This window comes from Cervus elaphus, chromosome 19, assembly GCF_910594005.1.
Source record: "Cervus elaphus chromosome 19, mCerEla1.1, whole genome shotgun sequence".
Lineage (NCBI taxonomy): Eukaryota > Metazoa > Chordata > Mammalia > Artiodactyla > Cervidae > Cervus > Cervus elaphus.
In genome coordinates, this window is record NC_057833.1 from 75,403,574 (window position 1) to 75,424,317 (window position 20,744).

Below are 20,744 nucleotides of genomic sequence, written 5' to 3' on the forward strand. Positions count from 1 at the left end.
ATTTTCCAATTTCCCTTACTCTTTGGAGGGGGAGGCTTTAGAAAACAGATTGAGGCATGAGTCTCAGGTTGGTGGCCAAATTAGGAGAAACGAACATAAGGAATATGATACATCTACACTGGCATGATGGAAACTCAGACTCAAACACACACCTTTAGAGCCAGAGCAGGGGAACGAGGTATAAATATCACATGGTACACAGCAGCGGGAACTGGTCAACCAGCCACATAGGGTATGAAGACCCCTCCCTCCAGCACCTTCTCACAAGATGTGGCCACTGCTTTCCTTGGCCTGGATCACAAGCACATATCCCACCCTCTCAGATGACCAATTCATCCTGATTTGCCCAGGAGTTTCTGGTTTTCTCAAAATAAAACTCCCACCTCTCCAGGGCCCACTCCAGGGCAAAATGGTAGGGTTGGTCACCCTACAAGGAAAGCATCCTTTCCTGTGGACATAAGTGAAGATGGAAACCTCAAGGTGGGATGTGGGAGCTTACATACATCTCTTTCGTTATCAAGAATGAAGTCCACACCCACAGCAGATGCTGCAGCAGCTCTAATGACCTACAGGCCACTCACACTCCTTCCCCACCCTGGCTCTCCACTAGCCAGCAAGGGCAGAATTTATCGCCACTGCATACACACAGCCCCAGAAATGTCCCCAAGGTTGAATAGTGCCCATTTCTGGACCAGGGCTCCTCTGAACCTTCTCCCACCTCAGCAAGAGAAACGAGTGAACCTTGAGGCCCAGGATTCCTGAGCCCCAGCCCTGCCCACATCACAGAGCCTCCTGAGCGGTTGGTATTCACCAGTGCTTAGGGAACCTGGATTCACCATGAGGCCCTGGGTCTCCACTGCTACAATAACCTCCACTGCCTCCAACATAGCAGGCTTGTACCAGTGTCAAATTAATTAGCTAAGACCTCTAAAGCCAATCAAGCTTCTTTAAAAAAGAAAAAAAGTTCTGCAAATAGAAGGCATTTTTGCAATATAGAGAAGGAAAGAGAATCAGCTGGGGGATGAATAAGCTGGTAATCAGGAGTCTTCTGGAATCTTCCAAATCATCTATCCTGCATTGGAAGGGAGGGTAGGGGGCAGTGGGAGTGGGGGGAGCTACGTGTTCCTACTACAGGTCCTAGCAGAGATGAATTTGTGCTGGGATGTTGGCTCCATAAATGGTCATGTCTGAGGCAAGCTGGGGGGAGGTAGAGGGCAGAGGGTGGAAGACAGAAGCCAGCAGGGACTCGGAAGGGTTGGGCCACCCCCAGGATGGTCCACAAGGATCAGTCCCTCCCCATGCCAGTCTCCTCAAAGGGAAGCAAGTGCTCCCCATTTTCTCCATGGAACAATTTGAAAATAAAACAAGAAGAGGAGATGGCACCAGTTTGGAAATTGGAGGCTTGTGCAAAGCCAAGGGCTTACATTTTTTGCATGACTAGGGTTCTGGCGGCCCTCTAGGTAGGGACCTGTGCTGTGTGCTTTGACAGTTTCGCATGGGGCAGCCTTGAATCGGTTCACAAAGGGTGTAGGACTGCTTCTTTCATACCTCACTTATTTCAGTCATGGGCATTATCCCTGTGCATGAAACTGACCCCCATAGGGTCTTTTCCTCTTTAAAAAAAAGTTTTATTTTATATTGTAGTACTGAACTGACTGACTGAAAGTTGATTAACAATGTTATGTTAGTTTCAGGTATGGAGCAAAGTGGTTCAGTTATGCATATACATGTATCTATTCTTTTTCAAATTCTTGTCCCATTTAGGTTGCCACATAATATTGAGCAGAGTTACTATGCTATACAGGAGGTCCTTATTGGTCATCCATTTTAAATATAGTAGTGTGTACATGTCGATCCCAAACTCCCAACATATCCCTCCTCCCCACCCTTTCCTCATAGGGTCCTTCATGCAGGGATTTCTGCCCTTTGCCTGCTCAGAACCCCTAGGCTGGAGCTCCCCCCTTCTCTGGTCCCCAGAATGTCTCAGAGCCTACTGTCCCCATGCACACTTCCTTGTCCTGATGCCAGGGGCCAGCCTAGGAGCGAACTCCCCCACCCCGGGGACCAAACCCGACAGAGGTTTCTAGAACCCAGCACCACTGAGACCAGGCAGCGGGGAGGTGGCCAGTGTCAGCCATCAGTCAGAGTCACACGGACACTGAAATCCCCAGTTCATGAATATGTTGTGTTTATTTGGGGGGAAAAGTCTCTTCAGCTCTAGTTCACTTGGGGCCTTGCTCTATCTGACTGCTTCATGCATCCCTCAAACCCCAGAAAGATGAGGTCTCCATAGAGCCCTCATCACCCGGTGTCAGGAGAGCCCTCAGTCAGGGTGAGGTGCTGGGGAGCGAGGAAGCCTGTGCAGACAAGGAGTGCCGTGGCCCTGCTCCGGGACACGGAGCACGCCCACTGTCCCCCTCCCAGGAGGGGTGAGGTCAGGCCAGGGACCGCCCCTGCTCTGCCCACAAGAAGCACAATGATTTGAATCTCTAGGGCCAACAGAACTGGGCTAGACTGAGAAACTCACAGGTGATGGGGATTTTGGACGTGGCCTTACCAGTCCTGACAGTGACCATGGCAGTGATGTTGGCCCCGCACGCCTGGTAGCTGGTCTTCACCCCATACCTCACTCCAGCCTCCAGCCCGGCCACCTCCAGACTCGTCCCGGGGGTGCTGGCGCTCCTGAACAGCTCTTCACCCCGGTAAACCTGCACCCAGAAAGTGTGGTTCTGGGTGGAGTTTAAGCTCCAGGACACTTGAAAGCTGCTGCTGGTCACATTGAGGATCATGAGGTCTCTGATGGGAGGGTAATCTACAAAAGGGTAGAATGAGAAAGATGCAGAAAACATCAGACGGAAGCAAAAGAAGCAAAAGTCAAAAAGTGAACCAACATCAAACTGAGAAGCTGCTGCCCAGAAAAGGAAACCAGCCACAAAATGGAAATGTAACCTACAGGCTGGGAGAAGATACCTGTAAATTATTTACCTGACCAGGGGCTAATATCCAAAATATATAGGAAATCATACAACTCAATAGCAAAAAAATATAATACTCCAATTTATAAATGGATGGAAGATCTGAATAGACATTTTTCCAAAGAAGACATACAGATGGTCAACAGGTCCAAGAAAAGATGCTCAGTGTCACTAATCATCAGGAAACAGAAATGAAAGCCACCCTGAGGTAGCAATTCATAAGTGTTAGAATGGCTATTATTAAAAGGATAAGAGATAATAAATATTGGCGAGGATATAGAAAAATGGGAAACCTCTGATGGTTTCAGGAGTGTATATTTATCTTCAAACTCATCAAGTCATGTGCATTAAATACATACAACTTTTTATATGCCAATCACACCTCAATAAAGTGATTTTAAAATGTGAAAAAAAAATATGAGAACCCCCATGCACTGCTGGCGGGAATGTAAATTGGTGCAGCCACCATGCAAAACAGTATGGAGTATCCTCCAGAAAAGAAAAATAGAACTACCATATGACCCAGTAATTCCATTCCTGGATATTGATCTAAAGGAAACAAAATCACTAGCTCAAAGAGACACCTGCACCCCCATGTTCATTGCATCATTATGTACAATAACCAAGCCATGGAGATAACCAACTTGTTTTTATAGCTGCGGTCAAAACACATTATGGTGTGTGATAGACAGAATTGTGTCCCCCTAATATTCATGTGTTCGGGTCCTAACTCCAATGCCTCAAAATGTGCCTGTATTTGAAGGCAGAGTCTTTAAGAAGTTATTAAGTTAAAGTGAGGTCATTAGGCTAGATCCAACCCAGTGTGACTGGTGTCCTTATAGGAAGAGGCAATTAGGACACAAACATGCAGAGAGATGGCCCTGTGAGGACACAGGGAGAAGACAGCTATCTACATGCCAAGAGGCCTCAGAAGAGTCATGAGTTGTGTCTGACTCTTTGTGATCCCATGGATTGTAGCCCTCCAGGCTCCTCTGTCCATGGGATTCTCTAGGCAAGAATACTGGAGTGGGTTGCCATGCCCTCCTCCAAGTGATCTTCCCAACACAGATTGAACCCGAGTCTCCTGTGTCTCCTGCTTTGGCAGGCGGATTCTTTATCGCTGAACCACCAGAAAAGCCTGTCTACTGTTTAAGCTCCCAGTTTGTGACGTGTGTCATGGCAGCCTGAGCAGATTAACACACGGTGTGAGCTTTCTGCGCTACGTTTATCTCAACACAAAATCAAAGGGCCCGCTCTTCTGATTCACGAACACTTCATCACTTGCCTGTGGATTTCTGCCTGGCTAATTCATTCCCAAAACAATGGCCCGGTAGGGAAGCAAGACCAGACAGAGTCAGGCTGAGGTGTTCTGTGTTTTCATATCGAAACTCATGTTTGAAAGACCAACACTTGAGTATAACAACCAAAATATATTTTAATACTCACATAGAATTAAATCCCTTTTGTGGGAGAAAAATTCTGGCCTTATAGCAAGCAACTGGACAACATGAATTATACAAAAAGTAGGGTGGCCAAAAGTCTAGGCACCATCACTTTTACAGCAGAATTTGAGTTCAATAAGAAACAAGCAAGAAGCCGATTCTTTTTTTTAATCTTTTGTAAAAACCATACTAGAGAATAATTAAAATATGCATGGTTTCCAAAACCCTTCTTATATGGATTCATAGGGTATATGTTTTCAAATATTATGAAAAAATGTCTTTTCAGACAAAGGTGCATGCTTCCTTTTAATAAAAATTATCACTGGTACAAGTCAACCATCTCCCTTTTTGCCTTGGCTGCCAGGAGGCTCAGGATCAGATTGGGGTCCCACCCTTGCCCTGCAACCCAGCCCTGCATGTCCTCCCTGGGCTGCCCTTTAGAAATGGCAGTGCCCAGTGACTCTGCTTCCCCCCGCCCCCAGAAGCCCTTGCAAGGCTCCTCAAAGCAGAGGGTATACCCTAGTAGATGCTGGAGAGACAGGCGAGCCCAGCTTCCCTCCATCTAAATTCCCGCAGCTTCCTGAGACCTCTCCTCACAGGAGGAGAGAGCCTGTACGCTACATGTCAGTCCTTTGCACGGAATCATCCAGTGTTCGTTGGTGCCTTTGTCACACAGACGATTTTCATTCTTTACAACACCATCTTTTGTTTCAGCTGAAGATTGGCCAACAGCTCAGACCCTGAGACCACAGGTCTTATTCCCACATCCCCAACCCACTGGGACCCTGAATCCAGACGGTCACCTGCTGCGGGTCTAACAACCACAGAGCTTTCAGGTCTGTCCCCAGGAACGTGAATCACTGAAAAAGTAAGGAAAAGCTACAACTTTCCTAGAAACCTGCTAAAAGCACTGCATGATCTGATTCACGCAGTCAAACCACACAACACCAAATATGTTTTCAATCCCACAAATGGTAACACAACATCCACCAAACAGGACAATGGGCTGAGAATGAGGCCCGAGGTCTGGGCGGCGGCAGCCAGCTCTCATCAGGGCTCCGACCCCACACCCCGGCTGTCATTCAGGCATCACTGGGCAGGGAACTGCAAACAAATCCATGTTTAGGGCTTGTGTGTGGCCCTTTACAAGCACGTGCTACAGAGAGTGTCTCCAGGGCCGAGGGAAATTAAAATAGAAAGTGTCTCCTAGTTCTTGGAGAGAACTCCCAGGAGCTGAGAGTATCAGGCTGGCTGGAGACACATTCAAGGGTATTTTTGGGTTTTTTTCAAATGTATTTTTTTTGGCCTTGCTGTGTAGCATGTGGGGTCTTAGGGATTGACCCAGGGACTGAATTCATGTCCCCCGCAGAGAGTGCAAAGTCTTAACCACTGGACCACCAGACAAATTCCCATCTTCACTGTTTAAATTAAGATACCAGTGGGTCCCTGGGTCATTGGGCTGAGGAGCCATCAAAGGCCATTTAGATGACTGTGAACCCCTCCGAAGCTGCCGTCTATCTGTGGTTCCTGCAGTGAAGATGCTGTGGGTACGTGGCCCTCTCATCCACAGACATAAATCCTCCCTGCAGACAATGCTACCTCATTTGTGCAGCTGTTGTTGCTCAATCGCCCAGGCCTGTCCAACTCTGTGACCCCATGGACTGCAGCATGCCAGGCCTCTCTGTCCCTCACCGTCTCCCAAATGGTGAGGTGTAGCTTTCTCCAATGGAGACATTTGCCATTGTCCAGATTCAACTGTGCTTGACCAACTACAGGGGCAATTTCATATGGTTTGATGTTTATTGAGCACCTACTGTGCCCCAGTCAGTGAGGCAAACAAAGATGGGTTAATGTCCACAGCAATACCAGACGCATGCATGGGACATGCCAGCCAGTGTGGTTGGCATCATATCAGCAGAGGGGACACAGTGTATGGAGTGCCCCCTCCATGACTCCATCACACTGCTGGCCAAGCTTTCAGTGACACATTTAGAGATGCCATTGGCTGAAAGCTGTTGCACAGGACATGTTGTACCACACAGCCTTTCCAACAATACCAGGTACTACTATGATCCCATTTTACAGAGGACAAAACTGAGGCCCAGAAAGGTCAAGGAGAAAGTAAATGGCAAAGCTGTCCAATAACTAATGACAAAGCTCCCTGCCCCCTGCCCTGTGCTGTACTCCTAAATGATCCCATCACCGGGAACAGACTGACCTCCAAAGACACCAGCTCCCGATCCCTAGAACCTGCAAATGTGACCTTACTTGGAAAAAGAGTCTTTTCAGGGATGATGAAATTAAGGGTCTTGAGAAGAGACGGTCCCAGATTATCCAGGTGGGCCCTGAGTGCAATCACAAGATGGGAGAGTGAACACACACACACACAGGAGGAGACCACGTGAAGAAGGAGCAGAACTGAAGATGCTGTGTCGGCCTCGAAGGTGGGAGTGATGTGGCCACAAGCCAAGGACTTCGTGCTCCCCCAGAAAGAGGGAGATACAAAGCAGGGGTCTCCCTAGAGCCTCCAAAGTGGACCTGCCCTGCCAACACCTTGACCTGGACCCAGGGATAAGGATGACAGGCTTCTGCCCTTCCAAACTGTGGGAGAACAAATCTCTGTTGCTTTAAACCCCTAAGTTTGCGGCGCTTCATGATAGCAGCCCCAGAAAATGAATCCACCTCCCCAGTCTAAGTAGTTTTCAAGGCAGCTGTTGGCGAGACAGCACAGCTGGTTGGAAAGTTCTCCGTGTTGCTGCAAAACCAGCCAACTTCTGACACGCTAAGGCCACTGCCTCCCTCTTCTGTGGACAGACTCTGAGATACTGTAAACTGGAAATAATCCTTCGTTTCTGACCCTGCCGCCTTCCCTCTGACTTGGATTTCAGTTCATCGGCCAGGACACTTTCTGTCACTGCCGCCGGCTTGGCAATGCCCCTCCCTCTTAAAATGTGGTCCCAGAAAATAAATCAGTCAATTCTCAACTGCGAGTGATCCCAGGGTACCCTTGCCTGTGGTAAGGCTGTGAATCTGAATTCAGGAGTCGACATTGATCTCATGAGGCACGTTGGATTCTCTGCGTCCACGGGTCTCAGCCCTCGTTTTTTCCAGGCAGCCCTGACGCATGTCTGGTGGGGCAGGAAGGTTGATGACGGCGCCATGACCTTTCCCATATCTCCCGTGTCAGGCTCCGCTCATCTTTAACCCCTGGACCTCTCAGTTAGACACCTGAACCTTATAAAAGTAGAAACACTGGGCCAGAGCCAAGGTGTTGAGCCTTGAATTGTCAAAAAACTGATTGCAGATCAGGCATGTGAACTTGAGTGGCCGTCTTTGGCAGCCTGCCTTCCTCAAGCAGCAGACCCAGAACAGTTATTTACCAAGATGCACACCATCATCAGGTTTCAACTGGGAAGGGACCATGTTGAAGGGAGTTAGGATGACCCTTGAATCCAGTTTCATCCATCCTAAATGCAGAACACGTTCCTGGAACATCAAGTGCAAACTGGGCGACATCTCTTACAGTTTTTGTTTTGTGCAAGAATCCAGCTGCCCCGTGTGTCATTAATTGGGTGACTAATTTCACAAGAAAAGCATCTGATATTTGTGCTGTATTTTCCATGGATTTATACCTCTAACTCATTCCAGCAGATAGCTCATTTATTATATTAGCTTCTAAATTTAAAACATGTGCTGTTTCCCTTAGCCATGTGCAATTGGAATTCACTCTAAATTTCTGATCTGAGACACTAGCTATGTCTTTCCTGCCCTGTTGGAAGTGAATTTGGGGTGGTTCGCTTTCTCTGTTTATGTTCAGCTATCAGGTGGCCCTTTATCTTGAGGCAAACTTACAATGCAACAGCGTGGCAGTTTGGTAGTATTTCTCTCTGTAAATGGAGCCTGATGTCTTTGCAGATGCCTGAGCAGATTCCAACCTTCCATGGTCATTGGTCTTCTCAGGTGGCACTTGTTGTTGAGTCTCTGTCTGTCTGACTCTTTGTGACCCCATGGACTGCAGCACACCAGGCTTCCCTGTCCTTCACCATCTTCCAGAGTTTGCTCAAAATCGTGTCCATTGAGTCGGAGATGCCATCCAACCATCTCATCCTCTGTCACCCCCTTCTCCTTTTGCCTTCAATCTGTCCCAGCATCAGGGTCTTTTCCAGTCAGCTCTTCACATCAGGTGGCCAAAATATTGGAGCTGCAGCTTCAGTCTTTCCAACAAATACTTGGGATTGATTTTTCCTTTAGGATTTAAAGAATCTACTGCCAATGTAGGAGACATAAGAGACTCAGATTCAACCACTGGTTGGAAAGATCCTCTGGAGGAGAGCGTGGCATCCACTTCAGTATTCTTGCCTGGAGAATCCCATGGACAGAGGAGCCTGGTGGGCTACAGTCTGTAGAGTCTCAAAGAGGCGAACACAACTGAAGTGACTTAGCACTCATGCTCACTGGGGGTCAGTCCAGGTGATCTGGGATGGTCTGAAGGGGTTCTGTGAAAAGCTTTGTGGGCACATTTGTGCACAGAAGAGGCACAAGGTTCTAATCAGACAAAGCCCAGGGCACAAGAGAGGAGTGTTTTCTTGCAGAAGTGGGGCTGGCATGTGCTTTTTTAAAAGATAAAAAGACTATGTGGTCTGTATACACACATACACACGTGCATATGCACACGCACACATATACAGCAGAATATTACTCCGCCATTAAGAAATGAAATAATTTTGTTTGCAGCAACATGGATGGGCCTAGAGACTATCATACTGAGTTAAGTCAGAGAAAGAAATGTTGTGTGACATCCCTACTATGTGGAATCTAAAAATAAATGATACCAATGAACTTATTTACAAAACAGATGGTGATTGCAGCCATGAAATTAAAAGACGCTTACTCCTTGAAAGGAAAGTTACAACCAACCTAGATAGCATATTATAAAGCAGAGACATTACTTTGCCAACAAAGGTCCATCTAGTCAAGGCTATGGTTTTTCCAGTGGTCATGTGTGGATGTGAGAGTTGGACTGTGAAGAAAGCTGAGTGCCAAAAAATTGATGCTTTTGAACTGTGGTGTTGGAGAAGACTCTTGAGAGTCCCTTGGACTGCAAGGAGATCCAACCAGTCCATCCTAAAGGAGATCAGTCCTGGGTGTTCATTGGAGGGACTGATGCTGAAGCTGAAACTGCAATACTTTGGCCACCTGATGCAAAGAGCTGACTCATTTGAAAAGACCCTGATGCTGGGAAAGATTGAGGGCAGGAAGAGAAGGGGACGACAGAGGATGAAATGGTTTGATGGCATCACCAGCTCGATGGACATGGGTTTGGGTGGACTCCGGGAGTTGGTGATGAACAGGGAGGCCTGCCGTGCTGCAGTTCGTGGGGTCACAAAGAGTCGGACACGACTGAGCGACTGAACTGAACTGAACAGAACAGAAACCAACTCGCAGACTTAGAGAAAGAACTTAGAGTTGTCAGGAGGATAAGATGGTGGGGTAAGGGAGTTAGGGAGTTTGGGATGGTCATGAGTACACTGCTTTGTTTAAAATGAATAACCAGCAAGGACCTACTGTATAGGACATGGAACCCTGCTCGATATTATGTGGCAGCCTGGATGGGAGGGAAGTTTGGGGAAGAATGGATACATGTATAGGCACGGCTGAGTCCCTTCACTGTCCACTATCGCGACATTGTTAATCGGCTATGAGTGTGAAAGTTGCTCAGTGGTATCCAACTCTTTGTGATCCCATGGACTGTAGCCTGTCGGGTTCCTCTGTCCATGGAATTCTTCAGGCAAAAATACTGGAGTGGGTAGCCATTCCCTTCTCCAAGGGATCTTCCCGACCCAGGGATTAAACCCAGGTCTCCTACATTGCAGACAGATCCTTTATAGTCTGAGCCACCAGACACTCCAATATAAATAAAAAGTTTTTTAAAAACCCAGAGACTTTAGGAATAGCCTCCCTTCAAAGGGAAAGGAACATGTGGATTAAATTATTAATTCAAACTCAATTATAACAATATTCTCCATAACCACTTTACGTTAGCAAGAACATTCTAGTCTTCAGAGCAGAATGTTGGAGGTGACCTAAAAGCCACCCTTGAGGGAAATAGCTAAGCGCATTATATCATATGCTGTAGCATACCACTGTTACTCAACCATCGAAAATCGTAATCACAAAGACCAGGTTGCTTCTCAGAAATCTTTACACGATATAATGAGAAGTAAAGAAACCAGAATATAAAATTGCATATGTAGCAGGATTTAAATAAGATTAAAAAAGCAAAAAAACAGAAGGACAGGGGAAAATAAAAATAATTTGCTAGGGTGCTAAGACTGGGGGTGACTTATCCTTCCACTGCTATTATCATGTTGTTAAAGTAATAGATCAGGTCCCAGAATGATAAGAGGAAGTTCTAGAGGCCAGATTAAATCAGGTGTACCCACATTTCTGCTGAACTGCTTGAGAGGAGATACTAAGGCCATCAAAGACCTACCCAACAGCATCCTCTTCTGTCCCCCTGCTACTGACCCGGGTTCTTGGCCTCTTTAATGGTAGAAATTCAGGCGAGGCTCTAGAGGGGCCCCTGCTGCAGTGAGGGTGGGGTGGGTGGGACAAGAACAAGTAACAGTTTCCCTTGCTCACTTCCAAGGTGTGGAGTAGAGGGGCTGTGAGCTGGTTCTTCACACGGGGTGAGGGTAGGGGCAGGTCCAGGGGTCAGGCTGGAGGGGTGGCTTAGGTAGTCTGCCCTAAGAGAACATCCTGGCCCCTCAGGCCCAGCCTCCTTCACGCTCTGCTCCTCCATCCCTGGTGTCTGGGGCTTATCCACAAGGCCACTGCATGACTCTGATGACCGATGCGACTCAGCCTTCACAGTCCGCTGCCCAGCCTGCCTCAGCAGGCTCATGACCTTCACCATGACTGGCATTAGTAGACTGGCTTTGTGACACAGGGGCAAACGGACCTAAGTTTGGTTTGGTAGCATTCAGGTCCAAAATTCAGATGAGAAAAAAAAAAAATCTTTCTCTTCACTGACCTCTGTCTAAAACGTCATATTTCCTGTCGTTGTGACTTTGGCACGCACTCACATCCCAGGTGGTCTCACGTCGCGGGACCATGTGGAACATCTCAGTGTCCCCTGTACTCCTCAACCCCACAGCCAAGCATCGAGGTTTGATAAATGGGTGAAGATGTGCTTGGGTTACTACTTGGTGTGAGTTCTCTGGGGAGCTGGCCCAGAGACAGGGATTCCAAAGCCGGCGGTTTGTTTGGGACATTTGGGCATAACGTGGTCACAGGAGGAAGGAAGTTGGCAGTGAAGTGTATGTCATTCAGGCAGCGAGCAGAGTGGGACCCTTCAGGAAAGTCCGGAACGGGGTGCATCATATGTACCCCCTCCCCTGAAGAATGAGGGAGCTGGGGGTGCCCTTAGACCACTCCAGAGCCGCTGGTGAGGGCTTTGGAGTGAGGGAGCAGGGCACGCAACGCTGCTGAGTGTGCAGCGCATTCTGACTGCAGCGGGTGGGAAGGGACAGCTGTGTCACCCGGCCGGGCTTGTAAGATTTTGACGGCTGCGTCTCGGTAGAGCTGGTTTGCTCCGCCACCCTAGGTATTCAATGCACTTGTAAGCACTCATTAACTTCACCTGATACAAAGGGGGCCTGGGCACCACCAAAGAGGCCTGCCCCAGAGCCAGCTGTGGTTTACAGAAGTTCCAGCAGGGGTCAGGGCAGACCCCAGTCGGTGGGAAACTCTGCTGGGCTAAGGGAGCGGGATCCTCCAGCGACTGCAAGGAAACAGAGATGGAGGGGGAAACTTCTAGTTTAAAAAGTGACATAAGAGACATCATTACTAATGGGTGAGCATGCATGCGTCCAGCTGTTTTGTGGGGATGGACTCTAGCCCGCCAGGCTCCTCTGTTGTGGAATTTTTCAGGCAAGAATACAAGAGTGGGTTGCCATTTCCTCCTCTAGGAGTATCTCCCTGATCAGGGATCAAACCTGAAGCCTACTAATGGGTAGACCTGATTTAAATTGTAACTCAAACTGAAAAATTATGACAATGGTGAGACCACTAGAAAGTTCAACACACTGTTCGATGATATTAAGGAATTATTGCTTTGGTTTTTTAAGTGTTTTAAAAATATCATTCTTCTCTCCTAGGAATTCAATCTGATGTAGTAACAGATGAAGTGGTTTGAGGAAGGAGACTTCAGCATAATGGGGATGGGGGGGAGGGGGTGGATGGAGGGGGGGATATGATACATGGGTCCTCCGAGCATCATCAGATTATCTGTTATCCTCTTCTCTCTGTGTGTATACTTGTCTACAATTTTCTAGAGTAAAATGTTATAATTCCCCGTGGTCTTGCCGTGTCTACACCATGTGGGCCCTGCCTGGCTCTGCCTCCTGTCCCCAACCCTCTCGCCGGGCTCCACCCCCACCAGCTTCCCGGTTCTTGAATTCCATGCTGCTGGGCCCTGATTCCTGGTATTCGTTTCCTGTGGCCGCTGGGAAGAATTACCACACACTTTGGGCTTCCCTGGTGACTCAGAGAGTAAAGAATCTGCCTGCAATGCAAGAAACACAGGTTTGATCCCTGGTTTGGGAAGATCCCCTGGAGAAGGAAATGGCAACCCACTCCAGTATTCTTGCCTGGAGAAGCCCATGCACAGAGGAGCCTGGCAGGCTACATAGTTCACGGGGCCGCAGAGTCAGACATGACTGAGCGACTAACACTTTCACTTTATTGTTGTTCAGCTGCGAAGTTTTGTCTGACTCTCTGAGGGTCTCCTGCGGACGCGTGAGTCAGCAGTGATCTGCTGATAGGGCGCTGGCAGCAGCGGTCCTGGGAGACATGTGTTGGCCTAAGTCCTCGTGGAGGTCACCATGAGCCCTACCATAGAGCTTGTAGACCCCAGGACTGAGTTGCCTCAGGGCAACTAAACAACTAACCGGGAGGGAGCACAGCCCCACCCATTAACAGAAAATTAAAGATTTACTGAGAATGTCTTTGCCAACCGGAGCAGGACCCAGTTTTCCCCCACAGCCAGTCTCTCCCATTAGGAAGCTTGCACAAGCCTCTTCTCCTCCTCCATCAGAGGGCAGATAGAACAAACAAGAACCACAATCCCACCGTCTCCAGAATCAAAACCACAATCCAGAAAACTAACCAAAATGACCACATGGATCACAGCCTTGTGTAGCTCCATGAAACCATGAGTCAAGCTATGTAGGGCCACCCAAGATAGACGGGTCATGGTGGAGAGTTTGACAAAATGTGGAGAAGGGAATGGCAAACCACTGCAGCATTCTTGCCTTGAGAACTCCATAAACAGTATGTAGAGGCAAAAAGGTATGACACCGGAAGATGAGCCCCCAGATTGGTAGGTGTCCAATAAGCTACTGTGGAAGAACAGAGAAATGGCCCCAGAAAGAGTGAAGGGGTGGACCAAAGTGGAAACAATGACAGGTTGTGGGTGTGTCTGGTGGTGAAAGTAAAGTCTATGCTATAAAGAACTTTTAATTTAGTGGCTGAAGACAAGAGAAATGTGCTCTCACAGCCCTGGAGACCAGAAGCCTAACATTGAGGTGTGGCTGCAATCCTTCTGGAGGCTCCAGGGAAAACCATCTCGTTCTGCTCTAGTCCCTGGAGGGGAGCATACCGTGAGGCGGGTGGTCCCGTCCCACCTCCAAAGCCAGCGAGGCAGCTCTTCTCCCCTCTCTGCCTGCCTCATCATATCTGCTCTCTCTGGCTCAGACCCTCAGCCTCTCCATCCTGGGGAGTCTGTGATGACATTGGACCCACCCAGATTATCCAGGTCACCTCCGTGTCAAAGTTCTCAGCCTAATCCCACCTTCAGAGCCCCTCTGTGGTGTGAGATATCCTACTCACAGGTACTGGGGTAGGAAGCAGTCATTTGGGGATCACGGCTCAGCCCACCACCTCCTTCTTGTCCCTTGTCAGTCTCATGACTCCCTCACACTCACAAAGGTCACCCCACCCCAGGGGCCGCCCCAGCCACTCCACCTGAGACAGCGCACCTGCCCCATCTCTTTCCTACCCCATTTTCCTCCATAGCAGAACTGTTGCACCATAATTTGTATTATATTTGTCCACATCTTTGTCATCTTCCCCACTGAAATATGAGTTCCCAGGGAGCAAGGGAATCTCGGACCCTGAAGAATCCCAACTAGAGCAGTTAGTGACTGGCATGTAATAGGTGTTCTTTAAAATGTATCCGGTAAGTGAATGGATGTGCCCCTGACCATCAGTGCCCTGTCGGTGCAAGCTGAACCCTCTACCTGTTCATCTCCCACCCACCATTTGAAGCTGTGAGAATGAGTGTGTCTCTCCCACTGCACACAGATATGTTTTGGCATCACCACCTTTAAATAAGACCCTCCTGGAAGTGCAAAGAGTCGGATACGACTGAGCAACTGAACTGAACTGGAAGCCCACATCTTCTCCAGATCCTGCTTGATCTCTCTGAGCCCTTTCTTGGTAAATGTCTGTAAAGCATCACCCATTCTTGACTTCTGGGTATCATCTTTCCTGCTTTTCCTTCCACCTCACTTCACTTCAGCAAGCCCCTGCTCCTGGAGTCGTTTAGTCGCTCAGTCGCGTTTGACTCTTTGCAACCCCATGGACTGTAGATGGCAGGGCTCCTCTGTCCATGGGATTTTCCAGGCAAGAATACTAGAGTAGGTTGCCGTTTCCTTCTCCAGGGGATCTTCCCAACCCAGGGATCAAACCCATGTCTCCTGTATTAGCAGGCATGTTCTTTACCACTGAGCCACCTGGGAAGATGATTAAATACAGGGTTCCTTCCCTTCTCCCAACCAGCCCAGAGTTCAAATGCCACTTGCACGTGGACGACCCAGGTTTACTTCGTCCCAGGCCCCGCTCTGATCTCCAGCCCCAAGGATCCAACACAGTCAGCACCTGGCATCTCCACTTGCTTTCATCTCCATCTCAGTTAAAACTGTTATTGTCAAACATGATTATAATAACCCTAGTCTTGCTAGTTCATTTGCCATCTATTCATGGTTACCCCAGGACACGCTGCCTTGTTCCTCTCTTCCTCTTCTGCATCTCATTAATCAGTAAGCCCCAAAGCTTCAGTCTCTAAAATGTTCCTTGAATCCACCTCTCCTCACTGCCTTTCACCACCTAGATTCCAGCTCTTTGCGAAGTACAATGATTTCTTACAGGAGCCAGACACACACACCAGTAGCTTGTTCACACCTGGTTTCCGCAGATGACCCCATGACCAGACCCGCACAGAGCTAGGACTTCCTTTCAGGTGTGTCCACCAGCGCTCGGCACTTTCATTTACCATCTAGTTGGTTGCTTTCAACTGCTTTTTTAACCAGTTTAAACTGGTGTGGAGTTGACCATACCAACCCATGGACAGTCCAGGTTATTCCTGGGGACCCAGTGTAAGTAGTAATCATGCCACCTTCACTCCTAAAGAGTCCCCATTTAAACAATAAATTATACAGGCATCTTGTTTACATACCAGCCTGGAGAGCATCTGGCTCATTCTCTACTGAGTTCCCCGAGAGCAAAGATTATGACCTATTCATATATCTGTCACACCATACTCATAAATGTTTACCAGCATCTAGCATGGTGAATGGCACATAAACAAACATTTGTCAACTCAGAGAGGATAAGAATAGCCCACTCTTTCACAGGGAACTCTACTCAATATTTTGTAATACCTATAAGGCAAAAAAATCTGAAAAATCATATAAATATATGATATAAATACATATTTATAGTTTCATATAAATATAATAAATAATTATAATAAATATATTAAATAATATAATATATTAAATATAATATAATATTATATAATATTGTCGTATAATTTTAATATAATAATATTATATTATAATAATATAATATACAATATAATACATAATGTGAATATTATATAATGAATATAATAAATACATATTTATACATATATACATATACATATAAATATATAAAGCACACACACATATATATAACTGAATCACTTTGCTATATACCTGAAACTAACACAACATGCTAAATCAACTACACTACAATTAAAAAAAAGAAAAGAATATCCAGCTATGAGATCAAGAACACTCAAAAGAACTAAGTGAGGCTTCTCTTCTATAAGCCAGTCTTTCCCTCTTTGCCAGAAGAGAGGGTCTTGCGGTCAGAGGACCGTCCGGCCTGCAAGATTCCTTGAGGCCCTCCTTCCCCACCCGGAGAGCCCAGTCGCTCACCTGCACACGTGCCGTCCAGCTCCGGGGAAGACGAGCCAGGTGACTTCAGGTAACCCACACACTGGTGCGAGCCCTCCACGTTCAGACACAGTTCCCTCCCCGAGCAGGTGTTGAGTTCACCATAGGAACACTCGTTCACATCTGCGGAGAAGGAGAACAGGTGAGGACGCTCGTCGGGGCCATCCCCATCAACCTCAAGATGTGTCACACGAGCTGAGGAAGTGGATGGCGCTGCGGTCTTGGGGGCCCTCTTAACGCTCTGACTTAGAGGCCCCATCGGCCACAGCCTCCTCCACCGGAGCAGCCAGCCCGCAGCTCAGGGCACAGCTGTGGCCTGAGCAAATCACTCTGGGGCTGTGTTGAGCCTGAACTCGTGGGGTCCGGGCATCCTCCCCAAGCATCAGCCCTGTGGGCAGCAGTGTGTGGACGGGGAAAGAGGGCTCAGCAGCCCCTGCCGTGCAGAAGGGGCCTGGCCCTCCCCATCTGGTGGGAGCACAGCTCAGAACAGGCAACCAGGCTTCTCCATGGCCAGGACAGAGTGACACAAGGCAAGACCACTTATCTAAGCCATACAGAAGAAGACCGGCACCGCCCGCCAAGTACCAACCCCCTCTCTTGGCCACAGTGAGGGGCTATCCATTCTTTTTTTTTTTTTTAATTTATTTATTTATTTTTTCAGTGGGTTTTGTCGGGGCTATCCATTCTTTACCAACCCTAGCACATCTTCATGCTGACTGCCCCTTCCTGTGGGTAAGATTTGTTGAGATACCAGTCACAGAATTGCCTCTGCTTTGGGACAGCATCCAAGCTAGAACAAATCCCACATCCTCACCCCTTCTTCTCCCAAACCACCCAATTCAATCTGCACCCATAATGGATGCTCTCCGATGCCCTGCCCCTGAGATGCAAGTGATTGAGACACAATCCCTCCTTGTTCACCTACAGGAGAGTTCTCAGGGTTCCCCCAATAGAAACCTGTCAGAACAGACAAGACGAGTGCTTGGCTAATGGGTACTGCTCAATCTGGTTTTCAATAATAGTTGTGGAATTTGAAGATAATTAAATGCCATCATTAGAGCTTTCCCCAGGCTTCCCCGGTGGCTCAGTGGTAAAGAATCCACCTGCCAATGTAGATGTGGGTTCCATCCCTGGATCAGGAAGACGCCTTGGAGAAGGAAATGGCAAGCCACTCCAGGATTCTTGCCTGGGAAATCCCATGGACAGAGGAGTCTGGTGGGCTATAGTCCACGGGCCCTCAAAGAGTCAGACACTACTTAGTGACTAAACAACAGCAAAACAGCTTTCCCCAGGCTGCAGACTCTGGCATCTTGGTGTGTGACCTCCAGCGTCCTGGAATGAGCTGTCTCACAAGAGCAGCCACCCTCCCAGGGACACTGCAATCTTCAGCTGCCTCCTGTAGCTCGAAAGAACCTTCTACTGAAGTCCACCCGTCTGCTCACAGACTGGTCACAGCTACTTTCACGCCACGTGGCAAAGCTAAGCAGCTGAAACAGCCCATGAGGCCCACAGCCAAACAAAATTTACTATCTGACCTTTTTCAGAAAGTTTGCTGACCTCTGACATAGAAAAACACACACACACACAAATATCAGATAATTTCTTCCAGAAACACATCAATGTGCTTCACCAAATTCAGCTCTGTGTAAATTCTGGTTCAAGACTCTTTGGGGACTTCCCTGATGGTCCAGTGGTTAAGAATCTGCCTTCCAATGCAGGGAACTCAGGTTCAATCCCTGGTCAGGGAACTAAGATCCCACATGTCGTGTGGCATGGCCAAAAAAAATCTTTCTAGATACAAGGATGTCCTTGGGAAAAAAGAGCCTTTTAGATACAAGGATGTCCTTGGCCATGGTGGGAAAGAGACTAAAGGGCAATCTGGGACCCCACGAACAGATGACGCGGGTTACTTGTGGGCTGTTCTGGGACTCAGCCTCCAGTCCCACCTGGATGGAGGGAGAAACCCATCGTGAGAGGTGGACAAGGTGGGGTGAGGGGAGAGGAAGGCGGTGCTGGTACAGAACCAGTTCTCAAAATCTTGGCTTCGGCATCTAGAGTTTAAACTTCGAGCTGGGGTGAGCCAGAGGTGAGTCCGCCCTACCCCCCAGCTGGATGATCCTCCCAGCACTCCTGCGGCCCCTGACCCCAAGGGGACCACTGAGGGAAGCCCCACCTTGCACTTGGACATCAATCACTTCATAGATGCGCTTCACCACGCCGTCCAGCACTGCGGAGACATGGGCCATGGGCACCGGCCTTGGCAGGCCCAGCAGCAGCCAGGACACTGTGGTCGAGGTGTCCCTCCCGGCTGAGTGCAGGTGGTGGACAGTGGTGTCCAGAGGCTGTAGAGCACTGGTGACCTGTGAAACCAGGGTCAGAGCATCACGCGGTAGAAGGGTACCCCATCAGGTAGACTGGGAGAGGATGGAGGTCCAGAGATGTTATAAGCTGTACACACACACATGGAGCACGCACACACATGCACCATTCTCCTGCACAAAAAAGAAAAATCTCTACAATATTTTTACTTCTGCCTTCATCCCAATAAAAGTCCTGCAAACCAGATTATAAATACTTTGTGGCTGAATCGTGACCCCCGCTCCAACCAAAAACAATCTCCACATTGGAGTTCTAGCCCCCCAGCACCTCAGACTGTGACCTTATTTGGAGGCAAGGCTGCTGCAGATTAATTATTGAGATGAGCTCATTAGGGTGGGCCTCGCTCCAACATGACTAGTGTCCTTCCACCAAGGAATTTGGACACAGACAGACACTGGCAGAAGGAAATGGTGTGAGGACACGGGGAGAAGCCAAGGAGAGATCTGATGTGTACCCCGCCTGTGCGCTCTGCCACCGTAGCCCCAAAAAGAGACACGGGTCAGCATGGGACCACCCCCCCAACCCCTTGCAGCTGACAACAGAGAAGCAGGTCTGGAATTAGGTGTCAAGTCATGTCTGATATTTTCTGAAGTTTAATGATCCCTTTTCTCATTCCACTTGACTTCCTTTTGTTCCAGTCTAGTATCTTGACATCTCAAGGTATTATTTGACTTGGGAAGCCAGGCAAAGCAGCATGACCACCAGGCAGAAGAGCCTCACTGAAGCGGGCTTTGCCAAGAAGCTCCCGAGTCTCCCCAGGGAACCAGAAGGTGTTTTGGGGCACCAAAGCCTGTACCCTCCTCAGCAGGCTTGAAACCCTTCACTGGGGTTGGCAGAGCAGAAAGCCAACACTGGCCTCTTTCAAAGCCCTTAGTCAGAGTGCCTAGCATTTGCTATAGTCAGGAGCCCATGTGGACAGGCTCCTCCGGCAGGGAGGAAAAAACCCTATACACATGAAGAGTTAAAGGGTGACAGGAGACACCGACATTCAAAAACCAGCAACCACAGCAGCTCAGAACCTACCCAGATCAGCACCATCTTAAGCTCTTTACATGGACTGTCTAAACCTCACAGCTGCTGTCTCAGGTAGGATTATGATGATTTCTGTTTAACAGAATCTAAGGCACAGAGAGGTTAAGTAACTTGCCCAAGGTCACACAGTTGATGAGTGACAGTGCTGAGATTTGAATCCAAGCAGTCTGGCTGCAGACTGGCCATGTTCTTACTGGCCTACTGTGCATCCCAAACTCTGCAACAAGCTAAGGAGAGACAGAAATCTCTTCCAGTGGGGGCAGTCAAGGACACTTCTGGGTCAAGGTGATGACTGAGAGTACCTCTCAAACCAGTTACTGGACAGCCCAGAGCAATGAGAGGGAGTAGCTAGGGGTTCTCCCTAGCCAACTCTGGCTCTGATGTCATGGCACATGGGACACATCTGTGGGGCCTGATGGTCAGGCGGGACCAGCCACGCCCAGTGCACAAGGAAAACGGGCAGCCCCTTGTTCAGAAATCATTAAGCATTTCAAGAGGCAATGGCCGAGCAACTCCCCAGGTGCAGGGCCCTTCGGCGCATGTGGGGGATTGTGTGGGTCATTCGCCTGGGAAGCTGGGCCTGAGGTCAGACCATCATATAGGGCAGGCACCTCACAGTGGGTGACGGGCAG

The 20,744-nt window shown here is 48.5% G+C and overlaps 1 protein-coding gene across 1 annotated transcript in view; it reads right to left on the reverse strand.

The window, feature by feature from the left end:
- Positions 1 to 20,744, reverse strand: part of UMODL1 (uromodulin like 1) — a 76,136-nt gene that overhangs the window by 40,734 nt on the left and 14,658 nt on the right. The window contains exons 5-7 of the mRNA XM_043873662.1: positions 18,875 to 19,061; positions 16,684 to 16,824; positions 2,558 to 2,812 (exon numbers count right to left, since the gene is read on the reverse strand). Coding sequence (XP_043729597.1) covers positions 2,558 to 2,812; positions 16,684 to 16,824; positions 18,875 to 19,061 — 583 coding nt within the window. The remainder of the gene's footprint in view (positions 1 to 2,557; positions 2,813 to 16,683; positions 16,825 to 18,874; positions 19,062 to 20,744) is intronic.